This window comes from Rattus norvegicus, chromosome 6, assembly GCF_036323735.1.
Source record: "Rattus norvegicus strain BN/NHsdMcwi chromosome 6, GRCr8, whole genome shotgun sequence".
NCBI classification, from domain to species: Eukaryota; Metazoa; Chordata; class Mammalia; order Rodentia; family Muridae; genus Rattus; species Rattus norvegicus.
This window is the reverse complement of record NC_086024.1, coordinates 21,817,808-21,830,150: the sequence shown is the minus strand read 5'-3', so window position 1 is coordinate 21,830,150 and position 12,343 is coordinate 21,817,808. Positions and strand designations below refer to the sequence as shown.

Genomic DNA, 12,343 nt, shown 5'->3' with positions numbered 1-12,343 from the left:
ATTGTTTTTCTGTTTTAATGTGTAGCCAGAAATTTTCTAAAAGTAACTTACTTCCAATTGGCTTAGTTGTAAGCTAATTAATTCCTAACAAAACTGTGCAACATCATTGCCAATTATCAGACAGACACAGACTCTCTCTGTCTCTCTCTCTCTGTCTCTCTCTCTCTGTCTCTCTCTCTCTGTCTCTCTCTCTCTGTCTCTCTCTCTGTCTCTCTCTGTCTCTCTCTCTCTCGGAAAGAAAAGCATAAAAAAACCATCAACTCTGCACATTGTAATCAGCACTGGAGAATCTGTGAGACAAGTTCCTCTACTTTTGTGCACCAGCTCAGACCTGAGCTTTCTTTCTAGTGTCATTCTGTCTCTCAGAAATATACTGAGATGAATACTCAACCATTTCACCTTCAAACAGTCAGTACTTGTGGATCCTTAAACCTTATAGCTTTCATTCTAACCAAATTCAATAAAAATTCTGTTCTTTCACCTCCTTACAGTGTCTTTTATGATCATGATAGAAATAGCTTTGTGCACACAGACGAAGGCAACCTCAGAGTTATGTTAATAGGTTCTACTCCCAACATACCTGTTTCCAAGCTCATTTCCCTTATTTAGTGAGGCTTTATATCTTGGCATCCAACCATCCATCCATCCATCCATCCATCCATCCATCCATCCACCCACCCACCCACCCACTCATTTTTAGAAACGTATTCCTCGTTTCCTCTAAGAAAACTGGGATGAAGTGTGCCTCTGACGATTGTAATGCAGACCTCTGAGCAACAAGGTAGGCATGAGGAGGCTGAAGAGCTCTTCACTGCCCTTGGTTCAGCGTCAGGGTTGCTTGCACCTTCTAACTGCTCTGGCATACGCCCCATCCACAGAGGCTGGTCGTCTTCTACCGGGGACACTGCAGGCAGGATACATATGTGGGAAGGAAGTGGGAACACACCTGCTCATGAGCCAGATGACTGAGATCAACACTAGAGATCAGCAGGATGCTCACCGTCACACTCAGAACAATAATTCTATTTTTCAGTATATTGAGTATCTAAACAACCTAGTGATGACTTAAAGTGTTCAAGAGATGTGTGTAAGTACATTATATGCAGATATCCTGCCAACTTCTAAAAAGGGGTTGAACAGTAATGGATTTCAGTATCTGCTGCAGGCTCTAGAACCAATGCCCTGCGATTACTAAAGGGTGGCAGTGCTTCCCTTTCCTCTGCCCTCTGCCTTCCCCTAGGCCAGGAACGACCAACTGAGGGTAGCTGCCACCAGAGCATCATTCGTGGGTTCTTAAAGCAGTAACTTATCATTCCCTGATAGGTTCCCTCTGTGGTTCAGTGTATGAGACACACCAATCTCCTCCCAAGGCCTCCCCTATGTCTGTGCACAGCTTCTCCTTCTCGGCCTCCATACACACATTCCTTCTACTCTCTCCCTTGGGTGTTTGCTGTTGTTAACCAGGGTCTCACTGGCCTAGAACTCACGATCCTTGCTTGAGTATTGGGATTACCTTTCTTTATCTACTTCAAAAGTTTCTTTCAGTGGCTAAGTAGTATATGAACAGGAGAAGTTTTAGAGTAGGATTACATAAGTTTTACTTTTATTAAATAGACAATAGCCCAAAGCTTTGCACTGTGCTAGTGTACAGAAGTCCTGATAGCAGTTATATATAAAAGACAGAGGCTTTAAAACCAACTCCTGGCAAGATTACAATTTACAGATATAAACCATTCCAAGTACTACTAAGCACATAAATCTTCAATAAACTACTGTATTTATCCTTGGAAAGAAGAATACACTTATTAATCTGCCCTGTGACTCTGGAAGGCACTTACCCATTGTGTCTCCGGAGTCTACCTCACACTTTGGGAACAGGCGTGCTCATTCATTCATATCACCTGGGTACCAAGTGCTGTGCTAAGTGAGTCACAGACTGAACTTTACAGAGAGAATTTCTGTTTTCATGAACCTCGTTACATTGTCTTTTATGATTATGATACAGTTACATCTAAGGATCTGCTTCCAGTATGCCTTTTTCAAGCTTAATTCCTTACGCAGTAGAGCTTTACATATTGGCTTTACTTATGTGTTTATTTATTTTTAGAAATTTATTTCTCGTTTTCTATAATTTAGTACACAAACACTTGGCAGAATGTTAGACTCACAAACAAGGTTTCAAAAGTGTGATGGCACTATAAAGACAGACTACTCTGTAGGTCTAGGTAAGTGCCACCTCAGACTCGGAACAGGGGAGGCGGGACCCGGCTAAGCATGTTCTAAGAGCTTGGCAAGAGTTTAAGAGCCACTGCTGGCTTCAAGCACTGCCCAGAGCAAACTGCGGCCCGTGTGCAACAAACTTTCAGTGATGAGAAATATCTGAGAGGGAAAGACATGTTGTGACCGTGGGTGGCGCTGTGGGTGCCGATGCAATAAGAACAGAAGGGTGCACATTCTGCATGCCATGCCAATCTTCAGTGGAGAGCTGCTTCCTCCTGCCATCACTGTGCCTGTCAGACTCCACATGCATCAGCCCTTTTTAGACAGACTAGTACCAGCAACTCTCCAGTACACTTCCAGACAGCTGTCCCTCAGATTCTGAGGCTTCTAGTTTCTAAGTAGCCATTAGTTTTTCCTGCTTTCCAGTCTATAGATGATCTTTTTGGGACTACTGAGAATCTGATCACATAAGCCAATGTAATATATTCTGTCATTTAAACACACACACACACACACACACACACACACACACACACACACACACACACGTATAGGTTTTGTTCATCTGGAGATCCCTAATATAGTTATCTAGAGGAGAGAAACATGGAAACATGACTGGAGTTGTGTATTAGGAAAGCTGGCATTATCGTTACACGTAAGATTAACTGAAGTACAGATGCTGGGTGCAGGATAATGAAAGCAGGCTCACACAGTGATCTATACAATAACGCAGTCCCCAGGAGTGCACGGCACAATCCACTGCTATTGGAGAGCCTTGTCTTTATTACCACATTTAAAGTTCCTTAAGTGTAGGAACGTTACTGTCCTCTGGTATCACCTGTTCTGGGATGTCATAGGCCTTGTAAAATCACTGGGAATAATTAGTAAAATGCCTCCCATGACTTGAGAATACATACCTCTTCACTGAGCAGGGGCACACATTCAGGCTGCAGGGGTCTCGGAACTGAGAGGCCAGGTCCTGGCAGAGACACATTTGACAGACGTCTCTTTCTTACTCCACTGCAGTTATTTGGAATCTTGAAGGCACATCGTTTATGATAATTTAATCCACAGCCTAAATATATTTTAAGAGTAAAATATAAAAATTTTAAATGTAACTATTTGAAATGTGACACATAAAAAACAGTCTTTATTTCTGCCAGTAACAATACCAACCTTAATTAAGAACTAAGATAACAGATGACGTGGAACATAACAAATTCAAGAATAAGAACTGTATAGAAAAGTTTATTTAGAAAAGTTATATTGCCTGGAGTAGTGAGTCTTGACTTGTGATAGCTAGCACAACCCCCTGGAAGTTTATTAGAAACATAAATTACTAGGCTCACCCCTGAAGCTACAGACTCGGAACAGTGGAGGTGGAGCCCGGCTAAGCATGTTTATGAACGTGGCAAGGGTTTAAGAGCCACTCCTGGCTTTAAGCACTGCCCAGTGACAAACTATATGAAACTCAAATCTCAATGTTTCTGAACATAAAATAATAACAAATGCTAATATAGAGTATCGGTGTCATGTAAGTATAACACACAATTGTACAACATAAAGGCTGTATGTGTACCATGTGTGTGCAGGGATCTGTGTATGAGTATGGAGGTGAGAGATGAACTTCAGCTCCCATTACTGAGGAGACCTATGTTGGGGCAGCATCTCTCACTGGGGCCTGGAACTGTAAGAAAGCCCCCCTTGTCTCCTAATTTGCCAAGAACATGTCACCACGCCCAGCTTTTACAAGGGTTCTGGGGACTGCACTCAGGTCCTCATGCTTGTGTGGCAAGCCCTTTACTAAGACATCTCCCTTACTTTATAAACATGTTTTATTGCAACACAGTCTATTGTTTATTGACATATTTTTTTCTTTGTCTGAATGTTTTGTCTTCATGTATGTATGTGTATGTGTGTATATATATGTATGTATGCGTGTGTATGTATGTATGTATGTGTATATGTGTGTGTGTGTGTATCTCACATACATGCTTGGTGCTCTGGGCATGAGATCCTTAGGAACTAGAGTCACATATGGTTGTGAGGCACCGTGTGGGTGTTGGATATTGAACCCGGGTCCTCTGAAAGAGCAGCCAGTGTTCTCGGCTGATGAGCTACCTCTCTGGTTCCTACAGTTAGTTCTATACTACAGCAGCAGAGTTAGACACTATAGAAACCACACACCTGCAAAGCCTTTGTAAAGTATTTGCCTGCTGGTATTTTACAAAAAAAGTTCACTGACCCGCCACTGCTTCTTGAAGAGACTTCTGTCTGATGAACTGCTATGCCCTAGCAAATCTAACTTACCAAATTTACCACTGTACAGAAAAAACTAAAAATATAATAAAACTCTATATTGTAGGTGGCTAATAGTTACTAAGCCACTGTTCTGTCAACTATTTTATTCACGTTACCTATTTAACCATTTATGATACTGGAAGAGTATCTTTCACAGAGAAGGCAGTCTCCAGAGAGGTTGCCAAGTTGCCTATGCAGAAGAACCAGTAGGTGGAGGCAAAGGAAAGACCAGAGAGTCCTCATCTCTGCGATTCTAAAGTCTTACTACCCAGGCACCAACTATGACTTTTGTCTTTCATTAGGAATTCACAAATGCAAATGTAAAATCCTCTTTCAAATTAATGCAGACATTTAAAAGCGCTCACCTTCACATTTTAATCCTTGACGTACCAATCCCCAGAGCATTTCACCACAGTAATCACAGAAAGTAGGTGCTTTGTAAGAATGGACATAGAGAGCATGAGGGCGGATCTGGAAGTCTTCTACTGTGGCCAAAGCTTAAAAAGAAAGAACAATACCAAAAGTATTAAACTATATTTTATAATTGCAAATTAGTTAGGAAGGGTCACCATATCCATTTATATGGAAACACAAGGAATGTCTCTGAACGTTTCATTTGACTACAAAATAAATTATTTTTAGCATTTAATAAACTTGTGATTTAAAATGTTTAATGAAATAAAACTTATTTATTGCATGTCACATGTTAGGGGAGGAGCAAGTGCCATGGCCTATGTGGAGGTCAGAGGAGAACCTGCAGACGTGAGTTCTTCCCTCCTATCATGTGTGTGCCAAGGATCACATTCTGCTAAGCCTTCCTTCTGGTCCAATACTATGATTTTTAAAAACAGTTCTTCTGGGAGTCCAGCAGCTTTGAATGAGTGAAGTTCCAAAGAGGCCAAGTTGGAAACCTGTAGGCTAGGTACTCCAGAAGCACTGTCTCAGAACAAGATGGTAAATACCTATTACGTCTTCTTCAGCCCATTACAAACTGCTTAGCTTAGGGTGCACTGAAAAAGGAAACACTGAAGTAAAATGTAAAAATAAAAGTGCTATGGAACGTAACCTCATTGTCACAGTGTTTCTGTGAAAATAAGACATTGAGTTCAAAGATGTCCAGGACTCCTCTTTTCTCCATGAGCCACGGAGCAGTAGATCAAACGCCGCTCTCTCACGTCACCTGAAAGTCACTAGTGAGGTGCCTGCGGTTTGATGAAAGGTCCACAGCCAAGAAAGAATGAACGTGACCATGACCTTAGAGGAGAGCAGCACATAGATCTCCTGTGAGTGAAGGGAAGAAAGGTGGGCTGTGGTGTAGAATGATCAATGCAGGGGGCCAGGGAGATGAAGAATCAGAAACACAGATGAGAGCTGTAAGGACCAGTAGGGAGACACAGTGGCCGGAGAGGATCTCAAGAATAGGCTAAAAGAGGGTAGAGGGAGGGTAGAGCGAGCAGGCTCTGGGTGTCTGGCTGACCACTTGCTTCCTTTCTCTTATCAACCTTCTTCTCTTGCCAACTGAACGATGCCTTCCTTGTGGCATTCCTCTGCCCCTCACATTGCTCAGTGACTGTCCTGCTTACTTGATGTTGGGGAAGTGAAAATGGTGGGAGTTAGGGAACAGGAAGGGCAAAAAGGGGCAAGGCGGTAATGAAAATGGGAAATGTCCATTGGGGACAAGAAGGGAAGAGATGTTTTTGTAAACCACACAAGTAACCAGCACTGCCACTTTCTCTTCCAAGTCTTTAATATTCCTCTCTTTATCCAGATTCTCTTTTCGGAACCTCTGTTCTCTTCTCCACGCTCTTAACAGAAATGGGAAAAGAAACAACTGTAGTCCCCCTTTATGTTTCTGACTCGGAGGAAAGCACTTCTTTTCAGTTTAACTGGCAATTCCTTAGCTTCAAAACTCGTAAGAAATTCAGTTTTCCTTTCTCATAGTGCTATAACCTTCCCAAAAGTGAAAAGCATGCAGAAACCATGACCACACATTACAGAAGCAAGCAATCACATGGTGACGGAGCCAAGTGCAGTAGAACATAGAACTAGTGTAGAAAACACTCTGGGAGAAAAGACTAAGGGAGAAGGAGCCATTTGCTTACCTGACAGGACAACTTCTACAAGATCCCCTTCATGTATTTCATCTGCTGAGGTAATCAGCTGCAAAATGTTTTCTGAGTTCATGTTGTGGCGAAAGAGAAGAATTTTATCATACATGCCAAAGAATCCACACTCTGGAAACTGAAGAAAGACAGCCCTGCATCAATATTCCATAGCTTCTGCTGTTATAAATATTCTATACAAGAATTTTAAAGTGTCTTAGCACAGTGCTAGTTACTAACAACTCTTTTAATATTTAAAAGGTGAACCTTGTACTCAAACATCCTGGTTAATTTTAAAGCTCAAAAACAGAAAAGTAAATTTGCAAATAAATAATCATTACCTTAAAACACATGTGTCTTACAAATTTCAGATTTCTACTTGTTGTAAGACAACGTAATCTTCCACGGGTCAGTTTGTATCCTGAGAGGCAGGCAGCTGTTTCCATTCATTAGAGCTGTACTGCTCAACACTCGGTCAGCTACTGCTCTTCTTTGGATAGGATGTGTAAAATGTCCATGCGTTAAAGGCTTGCTTTTCATACTGCACTCCTAGGAGGTTCTGCAGCCCTTATGTGTCATGAGTATGTGGGGCCTGGGGACAGGGACAGTCCTAAAGGGGACTGTACCCTCTGGTGTCTTCTGGACTCTTTCCTGCTCTCACTGAGGTAGACAGTTTTGCTTCTGCTATGGTGTGCTGTACAATGCAATGGAGTCAACTAATTGTGGGCTGAGCCTATAACACTGAACATATTTTTCTCTATAAAACTGATATCTTAAATATTTGCTATAGCATAGCGCTGTTCACCGTAGTCATTTGAATCTGAAATAATTAAAATGAAATAAAAAATTTATCTCCATAGTCACACTAGCCACACTGCAAAGTACCTCGCTGCCATGGTAACTGCAGCAACTATACTCAAGATCACTGAACTAGACACCCACACCGTCTCAGGGCTGAAGACCAAGTAACTCTAACAGCAGCGACAGGGTACTGACTTTTCAGTTCAAGCACGCATCTAGCACTTTAGTCCGTTCACTGCAGTTACAAACTGCATCATCAGCGCGCTACACAGAGGCTTGAGGATTTCCCCACATATGCCCTAAACAGACTATTCTCATTTACAATACTTAGGGCATTCATATGTGGAACAAAATATGAAGATGTGTGCCAGTATTTTGAAGGAAGTAGCTAATAGTTAAACGTTTTTGTGTGCTTAAGAAAGGGTCTCCGTATGCAGTCCTGGATGGCTTAGAACTTGCTACCAAGGCCAGGCACCCTCTCGATTTCTGGGATTAAAGGCATGTATCATATCTGATGAAATATTAGGAATTTTTAATATCTGCCTTACAAAATTATTCCATTTTTAATCAATTAAAAGTATAAAAGATGTCATCTATTTTACTAGTGCCTTGGAACACACTGTTATAGAAAATTCCTTGATTCTCAGAAGATAACACCACAGTTGTCCTTTAATAAACAGTATGGTGTGTTACTGGCTCGAGCTCAATGATCTGGCATAAATCAGTCACACCAAACTATATTGCAGGGATGTTGAAGAAAAGATGGCTCTCGTACTTCATACGGTGGCACTACTTGGTGAGGAATCACAAAAAGACATTTCTTGGGTTTCACAGTGTAGCATGTAGTTAACCGTGTTTTCTTATTTACTCAGCTCACTGGGGAAAAGCACGACAAATTTACAGCCCTCTCTTGGCAGCCTCAGATCTTACGGCAGATGCTTTAGTTATTTAGTTGGGTATTTTATAATTCCAACTCTACCTTCAATTATTGAGTTATCAATAGTATTTATTAAGTTTAAACTATGCTTTAATGTATAGCTAACGTGGTAATTATCTTTAATTGAAAAGAGAGAAATAAAAAATTATTTTGTCTAAATTCTAATTAAAAATTTACTAAGCTAAATGATTAAATAGGAGACCAAAGCAGCTTTAGAACTTAGCTGCACCATTCCCTCAATGTTAAAAAAGAATTTCATATTCCACCCTCATAAGAAAATAAAATCTCAAACCAGTATTTGAAAGAATAAAACTGATTTTAAAAATAGCATTCCTGTCATATTTACTAAATACAAGGTATGGATAGCAGTTGTAAGGAGAAAACAGTCTGTATCTTCCAAACACCTCCCAAAAGCTTACAATCTAACAGGGGAAAAATGGAAACACTTGCAGATATTAAACAACAGGATAGTAAATGGCAAGTGAAACACAAAACTTCTAGAATAAGGGCAAATAATAACGGAAAAACTTCATCAGTCCTGGTCATAAAACGGGACAATGGTCCTGCTGGCTTTACATGATGGTCTCAAAATTGAATTTGCTGATGACTGCGTCTAATTCCTAGCACTGTAATTAATGAATACCAACAGTTCAAAAATATTTTATATTCTAAGAGGGAAGAGACAACGGCCAAAGGCAAGATGGTAAGGATCCAAGCTATTGTCTAGAAACAGAACTCAGGAGACTGGGGCAGGAAAGAGCTGAGCAATCCCTGAAGAGAGACTGAAGCTTTGGTCAGGATCTGACCAAATCTACCAGATCTGAATTACACAGTAAGAAATGGGAAAGAGGTGTTGTTTCTCTCCAGAAAGAATAGTCGGCCAGTCATCTGGTCACTAACCCTGACATAATCAGACAAGACAAGTCTCTTCTTGTAATAACTCAAAGAATTAACTAAAAACACCAATCAAAAAAGAAAGCAACATTTAAATGCATTTACAGCCTGGAAAAGACATAAACAACAGTGCAGTAGACATGCTACCTAATGGGTAACAGGAGCGGGAGCTGGGGATAGGGTGTGGCCCTGGTGTGTTTCTAGCATGTGCACTGCCCAGGCCAAGCCTCAGCACCACACAGATGAATGAATACACAAATGCCCTGGCGCTGGTAAAAGAAAGAGTGCAGAAAATATTACAAATAATTATTTAAAATAAACATATGTCAAGAGGCTGAAAGATGTTGGTGATGTCAGTCAAGTCATTTCCAGTAGACATCTTCACAAGATACCTATAAACCTGACAAATCACTGAATGACTAGTGCAGTGGTTCTCAACCTGTGGGCCTTAACCCTTTGACAGCGGTTGCCTAAGACCATCAGAAAACACAGGTATTTCTATCTACAATGGATGACATGGATATTTACATTATGATTCATAACAGTAGCAAAACTACAGTTATGGAGTAGAGACAAAAATATTTTATGGTTGAGGTCACCATAACATGAGGAACTGGATTAGAGGTTCGCAGCATTGGGAAGGTTGAGAACCACTGGACTAGAGAAAAAGGTATAATGACTGGCTTGTGAAAAAATCCTATTTATTAAAGTATCATATATGTGTGTTTGTTAAGTAGTTACAAATTGTGTGAAAGCAAATGTCAGAACCAAAATAACAGAAAATAGACTGAAAAATAAGAAGAGATTAAATATTGTCACTGAGGTTGAGGGGCTCACTCTGGCCGGTCTTTAAAAAGCACTGAGGTCTAGAGGCACGGATATAGTAAAGATAAACATCTACGAAGAAACAGGAAATGGACCACAAGCACATAGCTTTAAAACATCTAAACAAGATACAAAATAAACAGAAACAATCTGCTAAGGAAATGAATATACACATATTTGCTACTCATGGGTTTCAAAGTTCAGATGTCAGGTCTTCACAAGTAAGAACATGACTCAACTCTGCTCATGCATGAGAAACATTAAAATTTTAAAGAAACTCACTTCCTCTCAATACCCGCAAGGCTCAGGGAACATCACAGAGAAGGGCCTATATAGACTGCAAGAGCAGAGGCGGTAGACTGGAATGAAACAACCTTCTGGATCTGACAGGACCTCTGTGCCTATGAGCTCTCAGCAGCTATGGCTGCCTGCACAAGACCTGCACGAGATCAAGCCGGCCAACATTCCAGCACAGAGCAGCACAGATGGAACCAAGAAGCTATAGACAGGTGACAGAGAGTTAGTGTTTAACGGCATGGCTCCTAGTAGGGCTGCCCATGCTCAAGGGCCTAAGGCTCCACATGTAGGAGAGAACGAGGAGCACAAATGGATTCAAGTAACTAAAAGAAAAACTGAACCCAATGTTGGGAGTGTAGAGAGGTGGGGACAGATCTGAAAGGAGTTAGGAGGAGGAATGGAGCTGAGTATGATAAAAATAAATTCCGTGAAAGTCTCAAAGGATTAATAAAACATTAAAAAATATTACAAACATGATGTTTAGGCTTTCTTTTCAAATGGATGCCTGAGCTTTAAAATTACTTTAACATGTTATTCATGGGCTGGAGAGATGGCTCAGTGGTTAAGAGCACTGGCTACTCTTCCAGAGGTCCTGAGTTCAATTCCCAGTCATCACGTGGTGGCTCACAACCATCTGTAATGAGATCTGATGCCCCCTTCTGGTTTATCAGTGGAGTTCATTAAATAAATAAAATTTTAAAAAATGTTATTCACCCAGTTTTCCCATTATTAATTAACACTTTATAGAAGTATGACACATTTATAGCAAATGTCATATTTTATTTAGATTTCCTTAGCTTTATCTAATGTCCTTTCTCCTTTCCAGGATCTTCCATGAATCTATATGACCTTGAGCTGTCAGGTACTAGTAGGGTTTTTTTGGATCTAAAAGTTTCTCAGACTTTGGCAGTTTTGGAGAATCTGACTGTGTTGCTCGCTGGTTGTTGAGTTTTATAGGATGACTGCGCTCAGATTTTTATGTTCTGGGGATGAAACGTAGGTCTTCACATTTACATAGCAAGCACTTTACCCAAGGCCCTGAATTCAAATCTTATTAACTGCATAATCTTTTTTTTTTCTTTTTTCTTTTTTTTCGGAGCTGGAGACCGAACCCAGGGCCTTGCGCTTGCTAGGCAAGCAAGCGCTCTACCACTGAGCTAAATCCCCAACCCCTAACTGTATAATCTTAACTATTGTTTTTCTATCTATAAAACAGAGCATACTTGGCAGTTACCATGACAATTAAACAAATTATTGTAACATAAAGAATCTGAATTCCTGACCAGTTGGATGTGCCATATTAGCCATTACTGTTTCCAATATTTTGTTATTACAAGCAACAGCCAGTGAGTAATCGCATGTTTATACCTTTACTATTTCTGGAGTATATGTGTGGAAATAATTTCTCAGAATATTTCCTAGGTCAAAGTATACATATATATGAAACTTTTAGACACTGATCAATTGGTCTTCACAAAGACACCAGCTTATACGTCTACATGCAAAACATTAAGTTTGTGGAGCAGAGGAGATGGCTCAGTGCTTGCCCCTCAGGCAGAGAGAGGACCAGAGTTCAAATCCTAGAACCCATGTGAACAAAAGGTGGGTCTGACGGTCTTCTGCAATTGGAGGGAGAGATGAGGGGTCTCCAGAGCAAGCTGACCATCAGGACTAGTCACATCAGTGAGCTTGGGTGTGATGTGAGAGACCTGCCTTGACGAAAAAAGCAGAAGAGTAACTGAGGATGACTCGACATCAACCTCAGGCCTTCACATGCTTGTGTACACATGTGCACCACATTTGCACACATGTGGGCCCACACATGCAAAAGTCATGCAAATACACACATAAACGTAACACACATGAAAGGATTTGTCACATGCTACTTTCTAAGTTCATTATCACATTTGTTACTCTTGTATGAAAAGTGGTACTTCTGTGTAGTTTCAACTTGTACCCTCCCCCC

The 12,343-nt window shown here is 40.7% G+C and overlaps 1 protein-coding gene across 6 annotated transcripts in view; it reads right to left on the bottom strand.

Annotated features, from left to right (window-relative positions):
- The window catches only part of Prkd3 (protein kinase D3), a 75,936-nt gene that overhangs the window by 30,450 nt on the left and 33,143 nt on the right, over window positions 1-12,343 (bottom strand). For all 6 annotated transcript variants that reach the window (XM_039112129.2, XM_039112128.2, XM_006239629.5 and 3 more), the window contains 3 exons: window positions 6,624-6,762; window positions 4,887-5,018; window positions 3,138-3,295 (listed from right to left, as the gene is read on the bottom strand). In XM_039112129.2, the coding sequence (XP_038968057.1) occupies window positions 3,138-3,295; window positions 4,887-5,018; window positions 6,624-6,738 (405 nt within the window). In that variant the 5' untranslated portion in view covers window positions 6,739-6,762. The remainder of the gene's footprint in view (window positions 1-3,137; window positions 3,296-4,886; window positions 5,019-6,623; window positions 6,763-12,343) is intronic.